General features: G+C 38.7%; 1 protein-coding gene across 4 annotated transcripts in view; it reads left to right on the top strand.

Moving 5' to 3' along the window:
• The window catches only part of fat3a (FAT atypical cadherin 3a), a 534,981-nt gene that overhangs the window by 339,326 nt on the left and 174,277 nt on the right, over positions 1–21,378 (top strand). For all 4 annotated transcript variants that reach the window (XM_039744151.1, XM_039744150.1, XM_039744149.1 and 1 more), the window contains exon 4: positions 14,909–14,970. In XM_039744151.1, the coding sequence (XP_039600085.1) occupies positions 14,909–14,970 (62 nt within the window). The remainder of the gene's footprint in view (positions 1–14,908; positions 14,971–21,378) is intronic.

The raw sequence follows: 21,378 nt of genomic DNA, 5'->3' as shown, positions 1-21,378 counted from the left end.
GTGCCAACAGAAACCATCCTTTCTTCGCTTAAGCCTTTTCTCCTCCTATATGGTACCTTTACAGCTCTGCATATCAAGTCTAATGCTAAAGATATATTTACATACCTTTTTCAAAATGTCGTTGTTATTGTCCTGTTAACAACAAAAACAATGATAAAAGTGACAACTTGAGAATCATAAGAAACTAAATATCAAACATCTCCATTTGTAAAATGAGGTAAACCTGAACAATTTTGAGAGCCATTTTTGGGGTTTTTTTTTTTTGTCTTCTGTATGATATCAAGTAGCATCTCAGTTTGCAGCAGTGGCTTCGGGCCAGATTCCGTTATGACCTGGTCGAGGGGGTTGGGGTGTTTGAATAAATTAGAGACTTGTGAAAAGAGCCTGCACTGATTGATGACTTCAATAAGACTCTCAATTTGAATGGATGAACCAAATGATGATGTAATCCCTAGCAACGGGTGCCAAGACCTTGGCGTTCAAAGTTCCTGAAGTCTCCAGCCTTTCTCATTCATATGGCACAAAAGCTGAAAGAAGGGGTTAGTAGCAGTGATGGAGGGGGTGTCATGACTAAGAGAAGTGACCCCTTCAAGAAAACAACTTTCCCCTGAGATGTGATGCACACAAAACTGGGTTAGATTAAAGATTTGTTTCTCTGTAGCAGACCATGACGGGATCCGTCGTTTCATGTTTACTCTTAACAGCAGAAGTGATCTGTGTGCATTTATTCTTTAACTCCTGTTGCAGTTTTAATTTCTCTTCCTCACACCTTCCTCATAAAGAATCCCAACTGAAAAAGTTAAGCACTGGACACATCTCAGAAATATCACAGAGCTTGCCAGAATGTTTATACTAGCAACAACATGTCTCATTCTTGGAATGCTGGGAAGTAAAACATCAGTTTATCCCAACTGAAATAAAGACCTGTTTCTTGGCGGGTTTTGTTTTGACAGCAAACTGAATTCCCAACTCTGGCAGCCTTTTGGGAGAGAGTGACTTTCTTTCTTTTTTTGCTTTTAATTCTTTCTTAATCAGATACTCCCAATTTGAAATTTGCCTGAATGAATCATTTATTTTTTGGCACAAAGTAGAAATAAAAAAAAGTACAGGGCTGCTGCACTCTATTGCATGTAAAGCAAATTGAATGAACGATACCATCTCCTTAGGAATAATAACTCTAATTTTTTTCTCACCATCGCTAGTGCTGTGCTCGGCAGCTTTCTTTGTACCTCTACTGTATTTAATCTTCTGAATTGCAAAAAATAATCTCCATTGGAGATTCTGAGCTGTATAGGCAATTTCTAGTACTCGGGCTCTTATAGCCGTCATTTAGAAATATCCACCCCGTTAAGTGGTGCAGTTTAATGCTCTGCGGTGCTGCACTTGAAATGATCAGGTGGTTGATGGATTAGCTGCAGGTTATTATTATTTTCCGCCTGATGCTGCTAAGATAATTAGCACTTTTTTCCCATCTCTTCAAGGCATTATGTTTTAGGGCAAACATGACTTCTGTTCAAGGAGCTCATTCAGCATCATTTGTGATTTTCGTTTTTCTTTATAGAAAAAAGCATTGCAATCAGATATGGGGGAGCAACTTTTCAGTTTCAGTAAATAATAAAAACAACAATAGCTGGGATTCTCAGAAACTAAATCGCTCATTTCTGTGTACTTGGTAGGAGCATTTCCCTTCGATATGTGCCTCCAATTGCTAAGCATGATCTTCACCCTGAGCTCTTAGACATCATTAATCAACATCATCATCCGGACAATAGCCCACTGACCTGCTAAATCCTTTTTTTATCTTTCCAGTGTTGCATTAGCACAGTTGTGCTTTTGTGGGATTTTTTTTTTATCTTGATAAGGAAATTATCATATAGAAGAGCTAGACTGGAATAAGAAATGCAAACTCCCACTTAAGAAAACTAATGTAAAGCTTTTCAAGCCTCAGGATGTATCAAGTGTGCTGATGCACCAAATACAAATTTAGATCAAAGGTGACCTATGTAAAAAATAATGAGAGCAAATAAAGACAGTGGCATAGTGATTGGTGTTGTTGCCTCACAGATGCAGGATCTGGGGTTCAAATTTCACATTGACCATGTGGAGTTTGCACCCTCACCCCATGTCTGGATGGGCTTTCCTTTGAGTAGTTAAGTTTGTCTGCTACCTTACAAGGATGTAAGAGCCATATTAATGGGACTATAAACTGGCTTTGTGTGAGAGAGACTAAGGATGTGTATTTATATGTGTGACTAGGTTCTGCAATGATCTGCTACTCTGTGTAATGTTGGTCCGGTACTGCACCTAATGCTATTGGGATAGGTTCTTGTACCCCATGATCCCTGTGTGGGTCCTCCCCATGTACTCCATTTTCCTCCCACATTTTAAAGGCTTGTGTTAGGTTGGGGACTCTAAACTGATGATGTGTTAGGGTGGGTAGGGATGTGTGGTTGCATGTTTTCACAACTTTGAACTGGATTGATCAGGTTTAATCACAGACCACTGTAAAGAGTTGGGACACCACCCTGGTGACCCCATATAATTGAAGCAAATGGTGGATCTTTTGGTCTTAAGTCTTTTTGGTAGGAAGAAGTGAGTCCAGGCGGACATACACCTGAAGTTACTTCAGAGGTTTTACAGCTATCACTTTTCTGGGTCTGCAGAGGGAGTAAGAGAAAAGGCATTAGGACACATCATCAGCCCCTGGAATGGTAGGGAATTACAATTGACAGAGCCCTTAAGCAGTCCCCTACGTGCATGTGCATGACTATATATATAGTATGTATACGAGGTGTGATTAAAAAGTAAGGTGAATGTTGATGTAGAGCACCATCCAAGAGCAACACAAAACAATTCAATGCAGGTTCTGACATGTCTATCCTAAAGCCTAGTTTGTGACAAGTTTCAACTTGTTTGATACTCTCAGTCGTTTGTGAGTTCTAGTGTGTTTTTCAAGTTTGTTGTTAATAATGGATATTGAGCAAAGCATTAACATAATATTTAGTTTCAAATTGCAAAAAGCTCAGGAAACCCATCAGATGTTAAAATCGGTTTATGGTGACACTGCACCGACAATTAAGACTGTTTACAAGTGGCTTGATCGATTTCATAATGGATCTGACTCCGTTGAAGACAAGAAAACATCAGGATGTCCTTCAACATCAATAACCAAGAAAAATGTTGAAACAGTTTCATTCTTCATCATGACAACGCTCCTTCTCACACATCCCTTCTAGTACAACAATTTCTGTTGAATGAAAACATTACGCTGTGTCCGCATCCACCTTATTTGCCAGATCTGGCACCATGCGACTTCTGGCTGCTCCCTAAATTGAAAATGACCATGAAAGGCAAACAGTTTCAATCCATTGAGGACATTCAGGCAGCCACGACAGCCCAACTGAAGACACTCTTGAAAGAGAACTTCTAGAACTGCTTCGCAAAAGTGGCAGGAGCGTTCGGATAAGTGCATTCGAAATGGAGGAGAGTATTTTGAGGGTGACTAGTAGCTGTAAATCTTTTATGGCAATAAACGTTTCTTTTTTCAAAACATTCACTGTATTTTTGATCACACCTCGTATATACACATAAAATAAAATTTTGAAGCCTGCTTTTATCCATTTCAGGGTTGATTAGAGACAGAGCTAATCCTAGTAGCACAGGGTTCTTAGGATGGAACAAACTTCTAATAACAGGTTCCTTTTGTAGACACAGCAAGCTGGACCTCCTGTATTCAAATGTTAATGCCTTTAAATGTAAACCTGTGGTACATCTTTATCATACTGACACCTACAAACCTGTTATTGACAGTAGCAGCTCTTAACTATCCAAGCCAGAAGTTCTTATGTGTATTTGGGGGTGTGACTGAGCAGACAGACTACAACAATGCAATAAGTATTGGGGGAAAAAATGGGTAACCCCATTTAATGAATAAACAAAAGAAAGCAAAAGTGTGTACTTTGGCAAAACATCAAAAACAGCTGAAAAGAAACCAGCCCAAACAAGTAGACTCTTTGCCTGGATTGTGTTGCTAAAGGTCTTATAGGAAGTCTGACAGTTTCAAGATCTTGGTTGTCAAATGAGCCAATAATTTCCAGGGCATTCTGTAGGTGTGGTTAGGGCAAGAAGATACAGATAGTGACAACCCCCCCCATGCAAGAGTGGTATCGCTTACCTTAGCTGAGTCAGGAAGATGTACAAATGTACATGTGTGACATTGTGTTGTTTGTTTATATAATGGCCATTAACAGTAACAATAGTATTGCAGCTATAGCTAGAGAGAAACCTGCGTTCTCCTTTTCACTCTATTGCTTTTTCAAGGGTCGAAATAAAGACTCTGACCTCAGTACATATAGCCAGACATGGAAGGGGAGTGGCTTAGAAGGTCTACGGTGTGGTCTAGCATCATCTGGCTGACTTTTTTTTGAGCTGTGGATTGGACAAATGTGTGGTAGTGCCCATCTTCTCAGTCATTCCTCTTTGATCAAAGGAAAATAAATCAAATAAAAGTAGCAGCTCTAGGGTCAAAATAGAACACGGCAGTCCATAATCCATTAGGCTTTCCACCAAGACGAGAGGGCACTGTCTTCTCTTTCTTTCCTTTCTTTGGCCCTACCCTTCTAGTCCTGCCAATATAAGATCCTGGGTTTCCTAGACTGGAGATGTCACATTTTGGCCAGAGCAAACCGCAAGGCGGAACTCCGCTAAAGCAGACGACTAACAATCGTCTGGTTGAATTCCCATAAGAGGGGCACTCGCTAATAAGCAGTATCTTTTAAGTTCTTTTCTTTTGTTCCGTGTCTTGCCCCAAACTGTCTTGCTGCAAGTCCTATGTTGTCATTACCACACCAGGCCACAATACATATATAATTCCTTCATTCCTTTAATTCATTTACTGTACAATATCCACTTATTCAATTCCAGGTCTAAGGCATCTATCGCAACAGGAAAGGTTAAATCTGAACAAGCCACCAGTTCATAACAGGTTACATACACACACATAGTCACAGTTATTCACACTTGGCTTATTTTAAAGTCACCAACTACACCAACATGCAAATCTGTATTTATACAAAGAAAAAATAACACAGATACAGGCAGAATGTGCAAATTCCACAGCAGTAGTAACTAGGTCTGAAATGTCAACCCATTCTCCGGAGTTGTAAGGCAACTGTGTTAACCACAGAAGCGCTCTTTTACAATTGGCTGTATATGTACAGTATGTTTGCATGTGTGTGAATGGATATATATGTAGAAAATAACAGAAACAGAAAAAATTAAATCTCGCACTTTTAAGCCAACAATCCCAGCTAGCTCATCGAAGCTCTCTTTACATTTTGTATTGTTTATGTAATCCTGTGACATTTAAGACTGTAACATTTTGTAATGCTTGTTTTATTATTAATACTTAACCTTTTAATAGCCTTGTTTAAACACAGAACTATAGAAAAAATGTTTAATTGCACTAGGCTTTCTCATTTATTGGAAGTTAATAGAAATCAAGACTTGCAGACAATTAAGTAATATGTAAACGTTTCAGTAACTTCCTTTGAAAAGAAAAGCTTTGCTGACTAGAAGGAAGAAGGAGCTGAGAGACACATTCCTTAAAGCCTGTTAATACTTCTCAGTGAATGAGTTCACAACGGGCTGTCGCTATAGTGGTGCTCTCTGAATGTAGGTCACTGTGCTTTGTAATATATGCAAAGCCTCTCGCCAACAGTGTACAGTGTAACAATGCGGTGTTATTATGAGCCACATTGTTCTTCCTTTTGGCAGTATGTGCATGTGTCTATGCTGCTGCTCCCTTTATTTTAAGGGGAAGAAGATGAGGCCACAGTGGCAGTTTGGTGCATGTGTTAGACGCCCAGGCCTGTGGGAGCCCAGCCTGAGTGATTTCTATGCCAGTTATGTCGTTGTGCCCCGAGCTTCCATCTATGCATCACTTCACTGAACCGCAAGCAATGTGACTCCCATTACTTATTCCTAGACACAGTCCCACCCACCCTGGCTACATGTTTTATTTGTGGTTAGCATGTGTCTCTTAAAGAGGCTGTCAGAATTTTCAGATTCCCATGTTGTGAAGGAATGGCATAATTGTTTAATCGTTCAGATTTTTAGGTTATTGAAGGTGCAGCAATACAGCATCTTGCTGAGAGTCTTACAATTAGCAAGTCTCACTCAATCAAAACACAGCACAGTAAGAATAGAAATTATGCATGAAAGGGCTTTTTTTGCAAACAGTAGTTCCCCCACATTACCATTTTTACATTACCATTATAAATCCTTTATAACCTGGAGAATATGAACAGAGGACTAACATGCTGTTGATAAATAGTTAATAAGATTTGCCATGCCACTGAAGAAGGAATATCTGAATCATCCTTCCACATTTTAAAAATGTTATGCATATAATTTGTACATGAGTGTAAATATATACTTCTGTGATAATCATGGATAACATATGCCTCATTTTAATTAAGTGTGCCTCAGAATGTTGCTATTTAATGCAAGGTTAACTAAACTTGACATTAAAGAAATGCCATCAAACAGCTTCTGTTTAGGAGAGTAGCTGTACTTCCATTTTTGCAGCTACTTTGTACTCCAGAACTTGTACAGATAGCTTTGTAAAGTTCTTTGTCATAGCAGTGGTTCTTAAAATAATTTAGACTGAGGACCACTTTGTCCGGACACCTATAGCAAACCCCCACTTACTAGTGTAAATGTTACATTACAATATATGTGCTAATGTGAAAATACTGTAATGACAATTGCTTCAGTGAGGAAGATCTGAAAGTCAAATTACAGATTAGCAACCCAGTGTTTCAAAACATTTGCCTAAATTAGGAGCATGTTCTGCTCCCTCTGTAATTGTCTCTAGAGATGCCCTAGGAATGATAGCTAAAACTTTGGCACTAATGGGATGCCTCCAAACTTGTGTCGCTCTTCAGTTGTTTTCACTGTTGCATGCCTATTTTCGTACTTCTGCTCCAAAACTTGAGAACGCCTGTAGCTACTACATTGTCTCCTCTATTCTACAGTCTCAGGTCCAAGAAGTGTGCAGGCATCCCTATTTGCTTCTGTTGCCTGCTACGTACTCAACACACATTCAAACCTAAAATGGCTCAATTTGCGTTTCAAACTCCATTGGTCCATACTGTTGGCTCTAAAGATAGTGCTTTGGCTAGCAGACTGGAAAAATTAATAAAGCAGAAGATGAATTTATTAGTGACCACAGGTACTTAAAGTATTGTTGTTGTCAGGGGGTTCTTTTTAGGTGGACGTCAAGGTGAATTTAAGTTACAGTGAGCTCCATCTAGTGATGGAGTTTGGTTAGATGGGAGAGAGACTGTGAGTTTAAAGAAGTGTCAAGAGAGCAATCACATAAACAGGAGCAGGGCAGAAAGGGCTGGAGTAGAAGTAAAAGATGTTATTGTTTATAAGAATGGTGATGAAGATGTGCCATGGTGGTTGACTTTGGGCCGTTCCATGTAGCCCAGTGAGAAAGTTCATTAAAGAAAGTGGAGTAGAACAGGCCTTGGACCACCCTTAGAGATCCACAATGCTATAGTACTCACCACGAAAGACGTTATTTATAAACCCTTTGTGATAACACCACTTATTAGAAGTGATACTGAATTGAGTCCTTTTTCTTTTAGCTGTAAATCGGACTGCTTTGTAATCTATTTTTTGATAAAAAAAAAAATAAAGAAAATAACATTGTGTATATATGACTACTTTTACTGCTATATTTTAGAAGATATTTTATTTAACAGTCTCAATGTAAAATGCTATGTATGTTCTGGTGTTCATATTTAATGTTTGATATTGTATATAGTGGTGTTTAGAACCCCACCAGATGTTGTGCAAAAATAAGTATTCAGCATCCCTCAGTAATGTTATGTATGTATGTAATGTATATAATGTATTATTGAAACATTTTCAACAATCAATAACTTTGTCACCTTAAGCAATTTATATCTAACTAGTGAAATACATATTCCCACAGTCCTACAAGAAATGCTTCAAGAAGCTTATAAATAAAAGTAAATTCTCTGTCCATTGTTTGCAAACGTAAGAACTTAAACTTGATTATGGATTCTGAACACATATGAACCATGTCCTGGAGGAGTATCAATAAATAGGCTTGCAGCAGTTCAGCTTTAGTTACAATAAATGTTTCTGTTCAGTAAAGTGCCCACTACGTCACTCCTACCTATTTTTATTACATTTCCAGAACATATCAAGTCATAAGCTTTTGATTAAGGTCATGATTAAGGTTCTAGCCCCATTAGTTTGCACGGAATCATGTGGCAGACATTAGTGTTTTATATATACAATATGCTACAGATTTTTTGTTATATGCTCAATGATATTTCTTATGTAGAAGAAATTACTCTTTTTTGTAGTAATTGAAATTTTCCTCTTGCTCTGTACTGCAAGTATGTTTCTGGCTCATGGGGCTAGTTCTGTTGGCCCTGAAATGTCCTGTGTAGTGCAAGGAAACAAAAAGGTAAGACATGTCCAGTACCATTTGGTCAGTTAAAGGTAGCCACAGTGATGTGAAAGAAAAAAGAAAGAAAGCAAATCAACATAAGAAATGCACTGAGCACAAGATATTGCATTCCTCAGAATGAGGAGGACTGCCAGACCATGCTAAATTTGAAAAAGCTACCTAGGAAACCTTCTGTATACTCCTCACACCTGCTTCAAAGAAATTCAGACTCTTGGTGCAAAAAGAATGGGTACAAAGAAAATTGTTTTCTCAATTGTATGTTGGCCTTGTGCAAATGCTCCTGGCCACATGGTGTTTAGTGCTGCTACCAAACAGCCCCAGTGTCTTGTGTTTGAGTCATGCAGTGTATGTAGTCTACATATTCTTTCCATCTTATTGTGGTTTGTCCATCTTCACTTCAATCTTCTTGATTCTAAACCCGTGGTGTTGCTGTTTGAATATTAGCAATTCATAGCCAATAGATTTTCCTGGAGAGTGTGTTGTTGTGAGGCTCTCACTTTACTTTACATTTAAATCTGTACTTCTGCATTTTATCCAATGATGGCAGTGTCAGAGGGTATCACAATGATCCAATGTAAATTGAGACAGACCACGTGCCAGCATACCATAATTTTATTTTTTGTAATGTGACTTTATGAATCACTGATTATTAGAAAAAGAGGGTCATATGTTAGGTAGTTAGGTGCAATAAGTTAATGTTTCAGGATTGGCCACTCCAGAATTTTCATTCCAAAAACGCCACTGGCTGTGTACAATATATTGTAAAGTGTGTTGAAAATGTTTACATGTTTGTAGTTCATATATGTGTTAGTATGGTTTATATTGTAGCCTTCTTAGCATTACAATTTTTTCTCAAAAAAACATTTTTATTAAATCTCATCTTTCCACTGTATAACATGCAAAACACTAAAAGTACAAAGTTAGAAGTGTAGAAAGTATAATAATGATACAAACAACAATGATGTAAGTGACGTCACTTTCGGATTCTTAGAATCACCTTTGGTTTCACTGACTGTTTTAGGTTCACTGCCTGAAGACAGATTCACTTTGACATCACTGCTGATAAGAGGCATTTCTTACATGATGGCATTTTAAGGCAAGTAGAAAACTCATCTATAACGTTGCCCAGGTAACATTTGGGCCTGGTGCTTGCACAAGATTTGCTTGGCACTACCACTGTTGACACTATTACAGCCCGAGTAAACTTCGGGTCTTATGGGAGACACGTCTATAACGTTGCCCGAGTGACACTCAAGACTAACGCTTTTAGCACTGTTTTTACAGCCCGAAGGATGCTCGTGTCTAACGTTGAGTAAGTTAAATATCACAAAACACAAACACAAAGAAAAAAATTGAAAAGAAATGATCACACGCATTTCAGAACAGGCAACTGAGAACAAAACATTCAAACACTGAAGAAAGGAAATAGCCCCAGCTTCATTTTTAATGTTGATTTACAAAGGGAAAAAAACACCACATCTACATCGTCAAGTAAGAGTGTTTGCTACAGAAGGAACAAGGGCAAGCTTCTTATTTGAGGCTCAGGTTTGTCTCTCTAGCTTTGTCAGTGCGGTTTGGATAATGGGTCCAAAGGCTGACTAGCTTGAAGACTTTCCACAGGACAGCACTCTGACATTAAACCATGAAAATAAAGTTCTGTTTAATCTAAAACACAATAGGGCACTGTGGTGGGTTGGCACCCTGCCCAGGATTAGTTCCTGCCTTGTGCCCTGTGCTGGCTGGGATTGGCTCCAGCAGACCCCCGTGACCCTGTGTTCGGATTCAGCGGGTTGGATAATGGATGGATGGATGGACAATAGGGCAGCGGCAACAAAGTATTGTAGCTTTGCCCCTTTTATCATCTTATTCAAATGCCCTTTACAGCCCAGGAAGTGATACAACTCCATACACACCCCCTTTTCGCACTCTGATGAGAAATTCTGTCAGTTTGTAGGCTGCAGGCCAGCAGCTGTAGTCTTGTTTTTCTGTAAGTTTTCGCTTCATGTTTACATTTTTAAGAAGCCTTATTTTGCAACACCTATTCTCAATAGAAGCTAAAGTGCTTTATTCTGTGCAAGCTAAATCTAGGTGTGAAATATTGAAATATATTAAACTAGCCGAAGCCCGCCGTATAGGAAAGGAAAACGGTGAGAAAGGAATTCAGTATAATAAAGGCTTAGGAAATCACCGTCGCAGTATAACAAAAATTGCAAGGAGCGAAACCAATGCCAGTGGTCAAGAGAGTACCTTCCTGTAGCAGGCTACGGAAAACATAGACATATATAGATAGACGCCGCATTCACTGTGTTGCCCAGTCGACATGATAAGTCAGCGCATCCGCCCTATTGCGTGCCATTTAAACTTATACAGGTAGACGTAGAAACCGGGTTTTCTGATGAAAAAACAATAACGTTTTAAACAGTATCGCTTACAGACAACAGATTTTGGCGAATCATTTACATGCAATTATTTAAATACATTTATACACTAAATACGTGTGTATCCCATGGTCTTAGAGTTGGTGGGCGGGGCTCTGTGAGTTGGCAGGCGTGACTCTCTTTCTTGCGTGCGCTCTCTGTCTTGCTTGCCCTTAGTTAGAGTTAGTGGACGGGGCTCTGTGAGTTGGCGATCGTGGCTCTCTGTCTTGCGTGCAGTGTAAAGTCAACATGGCTCAGAGGTGCATGTGGACTTCTGCACAGACGAAAGCGATTGAGGCTGTGTTTGGTGAGTTGTTGCGTGCCTCGAGAGCGACGCTGGACTCAGGAGGACGGTTACAGTTGGCATGCATGGCTCTGTCGTGCGTATTCCATGATGCGGTAGGAGGGTTAGAGTTGGCGGGTGGGGCTCTGTCTTGCTTGCGCTCACTGTCTTGCGTGCCCTCAGTGTCTTGCTTGTGCTCAGTGTCTTGCGTGCCTTTAGTGAATTATATATATAGCTAGTCATATATATGTTTGAATAAACAATTAAAAGTATTAATCACAGTGATGTACAGCTTTCAAAGGATTGGATATACCATAAAGGTATGATCATTTTGGGAGGAAACCAGTCTGGCTTTTTCTGCAAAATAATTTTGTTTCTCTGTTCCAATATAATATTAAGAAAATGTCTTGGTAGGATAAAATAATAGCTTAAGGTGCTGAGTATGGATGGTCATTTTGCCAAAAGGGCAAATCACAGTGGACTAACTGTATTGCACTACATGCGTAGAGAAACTTCAGGGTCATTTTAGCAGCCTGTTGGCTTAAAGAATGCTGGAATTAGAACAGCAGCACTGCTAGAAAGAAGACAAATACCTTAGATGACTTGGGTAGAGTGTGTCTTCTTTTGAAAATTCAATGTACTCAATTTGCTTTAAATTGTAGGACAGCTTGCAGTGGCAAGTCTTGATGGTTTAGAAGGACGGTACTCCCTGTCCCTAACCTTTGTAATACTGTGATTTGTACTGCCCTATAATAACCTTGTACTGGTGTCAGTTTAATATCATGGTTAATATCCTGCCTGATACCTGAAAACAAATTTCCCAAGTATCATTTTCTTATTCACATATTAATTTCCCATTGACCAATAATTTTAGTTTTCACTTGTAATTTACATAATTAAGAACACACTACTCTTTATGCAGCCTTTAGTGTAATTTTTCAAAGTATTTCTCATTATTAAAATACTAATTACTCAGATTTCTTTTTTTGTAAACAGGTTTCCTCTCCATGTTTTGTTTTGTCTCTAATACATAATTTGCAAGTTGCTATTTTATTCTGATAATTTAATCAGAGAAAAAAAGGAATTGATCTTCTTTTTAATCTATATCTTCTGGCTTAGTATTGTCATTTTAGTTATTATGAATTATCTAAAAAAAGTCTACATGGTACAGTTTAAATTAGCTGCACACGCTTATACTGCAACCTCTAAATTACTTCAGGAATTATTAGGCAGACAGCGCAGACTAGTGGTAAAGGCACTTGTCAGTAAACCAGAAGTGGGCTATAATTCTGAATATATGAAACACCTTGTGATTTTACACATAAAATATAGACTGGCTGTTTATACAACATTATCTAATTTATCATTATAAGGAAAATGAATGTGCATTGAAAGAGTCTGTTTTTCTGTTAGGGTTAATTTTGCACAACTGAAGACATTGCAGTCAGTCACTCAGAAAACAAACTCAGGTTGAAGGGCAGATAACCTTGTTAGCCAGTTCATACCTCTCTTCACTGAAGGAACTGTCTGGGTTTTTGATCTGGTGTGTTTCTCTTTCAGCACGTTCACTTTACTTAAGCCTAACCTGAATTATATATTCTTTGGTAGGGATTTTCCTTGTTCGACCAATCTAAATAATCCAAGCCATGGCACCATTGTAACAGTTTGTTTTGTACATCTACAGCCCTGGGTTTGATTTACTCCTCTTCCAGGAGGCACAATTGTGACCTGTTATTCACACAGTTACTCATTAACAGGTTCATTTCACTAAATTAAGTACCTGTATGATATCACAACATAGTTCACTACAAATTTTGTGACTGTCACCAAAAGTAGAGAAAGTCATCTTTTCTTATCTACAATCTGTGTTTAATAAGAGTTTTATCTCACATGCTTTCTCTCAGAAATGTCAATTCTTTAAAATGCTACACTGAAGAAGATATTCTGCTCTTTGAGACCAAAAAGCTACAACATTTATCACTTAACCCAGAAATCATGAAAACTGTTTTGTGTTGTGTGCAAACTGACTGTTATTATTTCTTGATTTATCAATGAGAAATGCTCCAATTTCTGCAGCTGCCTTCTAATAATAAAGCAATATGTTTTCCCCCCAGTGTGCTACTTTTAATGCCTTTGTTAGCAAGTGGTAGCTTTGCATATGACAGTCCGCTGTTATATGCTACCTTATGACTTCAAAAATATCCCAGTGCTGCATTATTGACACTTGCTCTGCCTTGCACGTTGTCTGTTGCTCTTCACTCTTTACTCACATACATATTCCACAAACACATTTTTCTGACTAGCATTATGTTTTCTGTATGTTTTATCATTGGGTACAATCTTTTATAAGCTTATCGAAAGCCTACTCATAGTGTAGGAAAGGATAAATCCTAGTAATTGAAAAGAAGAAATAATAAGACACTGTCCTCACTCTTGCCTACATAGCAGGGTGATGCTGGAAGTTAGGGCTGGAGATCAATTTGTTTGTTTGCTATATTATATGTAATTTTTGCACAATTCATTTTTATATGTTTTTCTGTGTTATATCTAACCTACAAAGCTATCAAAACATGTCTAGGCAAAGAGTATACTGTAATGAATACAGCAAACAAAAAGCTGTAGTATACACTCTCGGTCCAATTTAACATTGCCAATTCATGGCTACTAAACATGACAAATCTAATTGTGCAAACTGTCTACATAAAGTATGCCTGCATAGTATACAGTATGTTTTCTTTAAAGAGGCATGTAACAGTCTTACTGTCTAAATGCAGGCACAAATAATTAAATGCTCAATGAAAATTATTTGTGACTGTTTTGTCACCAACATCCAGCCCCACTCCTAATATGTAGTTCTGTCCCATTTCCCAGACTGTGCAGAGAATAATATGATGATTGGTTTCTTGGCAATTTGGATAAATATTTTCTAAAACGTGCATTTGGTGAGGAAAGGGATCTTGAAGAGTCATTATTTCAGATATACTGTATTGTCTTTTGACAGAAAATGTAATTTCTGTTAATCAAATTTTGCATACTTAAGAATTATCCATCGTGGCTTTGTGGCAGTTAAGGATAATATTTGTCCACCCCCAGGAATTTGTAACACTCGCTTCATTATATGTACTACATTTTTTAACTCATGTGTTATTACCAAAGTCCAAAAATCAAAACTTTTGTAAATCATCTCATAGGCACATGTGCTCAGAAATACCAACAACTGGCAAGCTAGTTTTTAATATTTGCTGCTGAAAACCTGGAGAGAAAATGCTGATGCCTGCAGTGAGTATCAATCCTCAGAAAACAAAAGTCATGATAGTTGTGAGATTTCTTTCTAAGTATCATTGCAGGTGCATTGTGCAATTTAATATTTATGTGCTGCTAATTGATGCCAATGCCTCAAAAGTGCCTTGGTAGAAATTTAGCATTATGAGCGTTGGGTTGGTGTCTTCTTCAGTTCTTCTGTTGGGTGAATATTTTCCTTCTTCTTGTTATTAGAATATTCTGATTAAGGTTTAGGTTATTATTTTTATCTCCTCCACAAAGGTAACAATTTATTTTATGTTGGATCATAACATTTTACTGAAGAAAAAGCATAAGTGTGTATGACTGCACTAATAATTTGCCACTTGCTCTTTGAGTTTCATTTACACTGTGGCATACTTTCTAACCATTTTACTTTTTTTTTCCATTTTAAAGGTCTAATTACAACAACATCCCGAAAACTAGACCGTGAACAGCAGGCAGAACATGTTTTAGAGGTAAGAGTTCATTTGTAGATTCCTTTATTTTATGTTTGTTTTACCTTTCTACCAGCATATTTCAGAAACTACGGATATGGACTGCTGTGGAATTTCACATTTCCAACTCACAATATTTGCCTTATCCAGATTTCTGGGAAGTAAAACTCCCAAATATTCAGCTTGTTTTGTTTTTAATGACCTATTATGAAATTAAACTGGAAGCTTTCACAGCAAGCCTGTCTGCGGTGGGACTTGAAAATGTCAGCCTCATCAATTTTGTTAGCACTTTACCTGAAGTGTTTGCGTTCCATCGCTGAGAAGGTTGTCAGCAGCATTGTTAGATTACATAATGAAGATAAAAAGGGTGGAAATAGTTTCAGCGTGGTTCACTGACATTTGAAGTGTGCTAGCTCAAAAAGGAGAAATGTACATTCAGGCTCTCCAGTATACTCATTTACGTAAGCTGCTTGACTAAAGCAATGGTACTTTCTTGGTGTCCAGGTGGAATGGATGTGAAAAATGTAATACAACCCCTGAAGCCTAGCTGTGATCTGTACTGTGTTAGGAGAACTTGTTTTTTAAACCTGGATATTTATGAGATCCAGGAAATATTTATTTTGAGCTATATATATACATACATACATATGTGTATATATACTGAATATAAACTTCTTAAAAAAAACTAAAGGAACACTTTGAAAACACATCACATCTCAATGGGAAAAAAATCATGCTGGATACCTATACTGATATGGACTGGGTAATGTTTTAGGAAGAAAGGATGCCACATCGTTTGATGGAAATGAAAATTATCAACTTACAGAAGGCTGAATTCAAAGACACCGTGAAAATCAAAGTGAAAAAAGGATGCGGCAAGCTAGTCCATTTTGCCAAAATTTCATTGCAACAACTCCAAATTGTACTCAGTAGTTTGTATGGCCTCCATGTGCTTCTATGAATGCCTGCCAATGTCGGGGCCTGCTCCTAATGAGATGACGGATGTTGTCCTGGGCGATCTCTTCCCAAATCTGGACCAGGTAATCACTGAGCTCCTAGAAAGTCTGAGGTACAACCTGATGGCGTCGGATGGACCAAAACATAATGTGCCAGAGGTGTTCAATTAGATTTAGGTCAGGCGAGCGTGGAGGTAGTTCAATGGTATCAATTCTTTCATCCTCCAAGAACTGCCTGCATAGTCTTGACACATGAGGCCAGGTGTTATCGTGCACCAGGAGGACCTCGGAACCACTGCATTAGCATAGGGTCTGACAATGGGTCCAAGAATTTTATCCCGATAACTAATGGCAGTCAAGGTGCCATTATTTAGCCTGTAGAGGTCTGTGCGTCCCTTCATGGATATGCCTCACCATACCATCACTGACCCAGCACCAAACCGAACAATTGTACAGGCAGCATAACATCCTCCATGGCTTCTCCAGACCCTTTCATGTCTGTCATATATGCTCAGGGTGAAGCTGCTGTCATCTGTGAAAAGCATAGGGTGCCAGTGGTGGACCTGCCAATTCTGGTATTCTATTGCAAATGCCAATCAAGCCCCACAGTGCCAAGCAGTGAGCACAGGGCCCACTAGAGGACGTCAGGCCTTCAGGGCACCCTCATGAAGTCTACTTTGTATTTTTGATTGTTTGGTCAGAGACATTCTCACCAGTACCCTGCTGGAGGTCATTTTGTACGGCTCTGGCAGTGCTCATCTTTTCCCTCCTTCACGGTCCTGCTGATGGGTTAAGGGCTTTCTACGGCCCTGTCTAGCTCTCCTAGAGTAACTGCCTGTCTCCTGGAATCTCCTCCATGCCCTTGAGACTGTGCTGGGAGACACAGCAAACCTTCTGGCAATGGTATGTATTGATGTGCCATCCTGGAGAAGTTGGACTACCTGTGCAACCTCTGTAGGGTCCAGGTATCGCCTCATGCTACCAGTAGTGACACTGACTGTAGCCAAATGCAAAACTAGTGAAGAATCAGTCAGAAAAGATGAGGAGGGAAAAATGTCAGTGGCCTCCACCTGTTAAACCATTCCTGTTTTGGGGGTCATCTCATTGTTGCCCCTCCAGTGCACCTGTTATTAATTTCATTAACACCACAGCAGCTGAAACTGAATAAGAACTGCATCTGCTACTTAACTGACCAGATCAATATCCCAGAAGTTTCATTGACTTGATGCTGTACTCTGATTAAAAAGTGTTCCTTTAATTTTTTTTAGCAGTATATATATATATACTCTATATGTACTCTGTATATATAAAATCCTAAGCCTAAAAGTGCAACGATTTTGTGCAATGATTTTATGGAACGTTTTTATGTGATGTTTTTGTCACACTTTAAATCGGGCGTATTTTAAAACCTACATACATATGTTTGGTATCATTCTTTTCAGAATTTATCAAACTTTAATGTGATGTTGTTAGACTTTCAGATTCTTATTCCGTTTTTAAATTATAAACTAAAAGATATCAAGAACTCACGTCCCACGAGACGAGACTTTGCGCTAGAAGATTTAACCACACCTGAGGCTGGAAATAAAAGACAGAGTAGGACAACTGCTGTACAGCCTTTTAAATGTTTGAAGTACTGTAAAAGAAGCAGATCACGCAGCACAGCTGCAGCAGCAAGCCAACAGCTGATCAAGCAAAGAGGAGGTAAAAAAAATCTGTTTTTGTTCCCCATTGTCTCACCGTTTAAGAGGGTGTTTCGGAGGAGCGACTGCATTTCCTTGGGGTGCGTTCAGCCCCCATCTTCACAAGGCGAGCAGCAGAGATGCAAAGTGGGTGGTATATAGTGCAGGTCGGTTGGGTTGGCAAGAGAAGTGAGCAGGGGAGAACCTCTATACAGTGTGTGTATATGTATATATATATATATAAAATATAAATAATTGTGGCAACCAGGGGCATTCTAGCTCCCCAGCCCTGACACAGACAGACACTAGGCAGAAGTGCACTTTTACCTCACTCCCCACAGCAGCACAGTACAACAGCAGTACACAGACCAAATAAGTCATATAAGCACAACACTTTTTTGCTTTCTTCCTTTTCCCAGTCCTTCCACCTCCGCTTCTCTTCCAGCAAGCTGAAGTGGAGTACTCCAGGTGGCTTGTTAGTGAGATCAGGAGTCACTACCAGGTGTGGTGAGAGCCCAAAGTTGGGCTCTGCAGCTCTCCCTGGTGGCCCCCATGGAACCCAATAGGGCCGTTCCAAACTCCAACTCCCATGAAGCCCTGCAGGAATCCGTGGGTCCACAGGAACCCAAAGTGGCTGCCCTTTAGCAGTCTGGGGAAGGCAGTGTCCTGTGCACATCTGCTTCCCCAGCCCTTCTTATATATCGGCCTCCCGGCCAGATAATGGCCACAGTGGTCCATCACTATAAAATACATATATATATATACTTGTATAATACATTTATTAATATATATATATTTATTTGTTTACTCCTGGTCAGGGTGGTGTTTATGTATCTGGACAAATCTGATGGTACCCTTACAGCTCATTGAAAAATTGCTCAATGGGCAATTGTCCCTTGTATACCTGCATGACCTTTTTATGTCATTGAGTAAAGCAAAGGAAGTATGAAAAGAGAAAGAGTATTACTTATTCTATCAAGATATTCTAAAATTGCCTGAGAAAATTTATTGGTACCACTAGGAAAGATCATAAATAATTGGATTACAAGGATTTTTCAAACTAGCCATTTTCTTTAATTAGTATTCCATATATCTCCTGTCATGCCTTCAATCATTCAGTCTATTTAAATGAAGTAAAATAGTCACTCTGCTGTTCTTGTGACAGCAGTTGCAAATATTAAGAAGTTTAAGGTCAATGGGACTGTAGCCAGTCTCTCTGTTCATGGCCGCAAGCAGAAGATCGACACCAGAATGGGCTGAAGGATAGAGAGATTGGTAGACATTAAGCCAAGAACAACATCCAAAGAGATGCAGTCTTAACTCCAAGATCAAAGTCCATCAGTGACAGACTGCACTGTCACTTGTTCAGTGACAGCAGGCTCAATAGCAGAAGATTCTGGAGGACTCCCTGCTGAATGAAAAACTGAAAAAAGCCAGACTGGAATTTGATAAAATGCATATTGACAAGCCACGATGCTTCGGAGAGAATATCCTATGGACAGATTAGACAAAACTGAAGATATATGGAAAGTCACATCAGTTCTGTTTCAACAGATGAAAAAAATGAAGCTTTCAAAGAAAGAACACCATACCTATTGTTAAACATGGAGGAGGTACGGTTATATTATGGGGCTGCTTTTCTGCGTCTGGCGTAGGGTACCTTGAGTTTGTACAGAGAACAATGAAATCTCAAGACTTTCAAGAGATTCTGGAGTGAAATATACTGCCCAGTGTCAGTTGCAGGTCATAGCTCCTCCATCAGGATAATGACCCAAAATACGGAGCTAAAAGTACCTAAGAATGGCTAAGAACAAAACACTGGACTGTACTGTAGTGGCCCTCTGCAAGCCATGATTTGAATCCTTTCAAACATCTATGAAAACAGCTGAAACATGGAGAAGTGCCCCTTTAAACCTGACACAGCTGGAGCAGTTTGCTCTGGAAGAGTGTGCCAGGCTACCTGTTGACAGTTGCAACAGTGTTATTGAGCACTAAATGTATCAATAACAGGAGTAGCTTGTGTGCAGTGATTGCCTCTAAAGATTAAGGATCCTATCATTTTTGTCTATGTCATGTCATTCGTGTTCAGTTGAATCAAACGTTAAAGCAAAGTCTGATTTTCCATTAAATACAGAGCAAACAATAATGGTTGCCAATTACTTTTGTCAGTTTGAAGTTATTTCAGAGACAATTGTGGTTTCTTCTTTTTTCGTGGAAGGGTACCAACAAATTTGTCTCTGTCTTTAGTTTTCTTGTATAGCTACATATAAAATTCTAAAAAAAAAAACTAAAATTCTTTTGCGGCCCACGAAACAAATATATGATGGAAAGTCAGGTAATGTTTTTGTGCTTTAAATCTGCAAAGGTCCACCTAAAATCCATCCTGCTAAAGCACCACTCTTCTTATTCATTAAGTGGCTTACTAAACAAACATGGGGAATTTTATTTACTCTTATTTCCCAACTGCTTTCAGATTGTGCATTCAACAGTGTTTGAATGTGCGAGGCACAACTACAATGTGTTGCATGGTTTTGGTAAATTAGTTAGTGGTAGTTCCCTGCTCCAGATAGCTTATCCTACTTCATCTCACAAAATTTAATCTGTAACCCTTACATGAAAGGTTAGAACACCATGACAGAATTGCCCTGCCTTGTGTGTGTTATTTTATGAATTCAGAACCTTCCAAGTTAAAAGAAATGATGAGGAAAACTATATAATGAAACTTGGAAAACCTTTTGTAACTCCTACATTTTTCAGTCTATTTTTATTTGCTGCATCTTTTTGTATAAAATGTGTGTTTTCAGTTCTTTACTTTTTTTAACTATTGTAATTAAAGACAAACCGCCCACACTTCTGCTGTTTCTTTATATTGCAAAAGCTAAATTACAGTATTTTTGCCATAGCTATAGCAATTCACTCTAAAGAAGTAGGAAAACAATGATATTCTAATGACATCAATGCCAGCTAGGATACCTTTTTAATATTAAATAAGTTTCAGTTAGGTCTGTTCCCTTTCTGTATGAAGTTAGCACAATCTTCTCATTTCTGTGTTTCTGTTTTCTTCTCTGGGTACCCTAGTCTTCCTCCCACATACTTAACTTGTTTATGGTAGTTTAATTAGTGTTTAAAAATGTATGCATTCTGTGAGCGTGACCTGCAGTGAACTATTGTATCATTTGCAGTTGATTAGCCTTACACTCGATGAAGTCAGATACACTTTGACTATTTGTAATTGTATAACCAGGTAAGGGAAATAAATTAATAAGTGAGATTTTTGGATTTAACTCATTGTTTTTAACGCCTTTCATTTCATTAAGAACACACTGTTCCTTTTAAAATGGAATAAAGGGTTGTGGCATTTAATTCTTCTTTATGTGAAATTTTACTTCAGTCTCCAAGAGGGAGGTTGAATATAAACTTATTTCAACAATACGTGATGGGAGGTGGCATTGGGCTCTCATCTTGGCCAGGATAGATGGCGTGCCTGTTCTTGGACACGACTATAAAATAAGTGTATTGGTGGGGTCAGCCATCCAAATCTATATACTCTCCTTATACATTAGGTGACAGTGCTGTTGGATTAGTACACGCATACATTAACCCATAGGGTATGTTGGGAACTGTAGTCCCTGCTTTGAAGGTCCTGGATAAAAGTGGCCTCCTTACCTCACTCAGAGTGGGAGTCAGAATTAGGAAGTGGAGGACAACACTTCCATGGAGAGAGCAGAAGGAAGGAATGATGAAAGGGAAGAGAACTGTGTTTTGTTGAAAGAGGTAAAGGTACTGTTATA

Source organism: Polypterus senegalus, chromosome 2, assembly GCF_016835505.1.
Source record: "Polypterus senegalus isolate Bchr_013 chromosome 2, ASM1683550v1, whole genome shotgun sequence".
Classification (NCBI taxonomy): domain Eukaryota; kingdom Metazoa; phylum Chordata; class Cladistia; order Polypteriformes; family Polypteridae; genus Polypterus; species Polypterus senegalus.
This window is presented reverse-complemented; position numbering and strand designations above follow the sequence as displayed.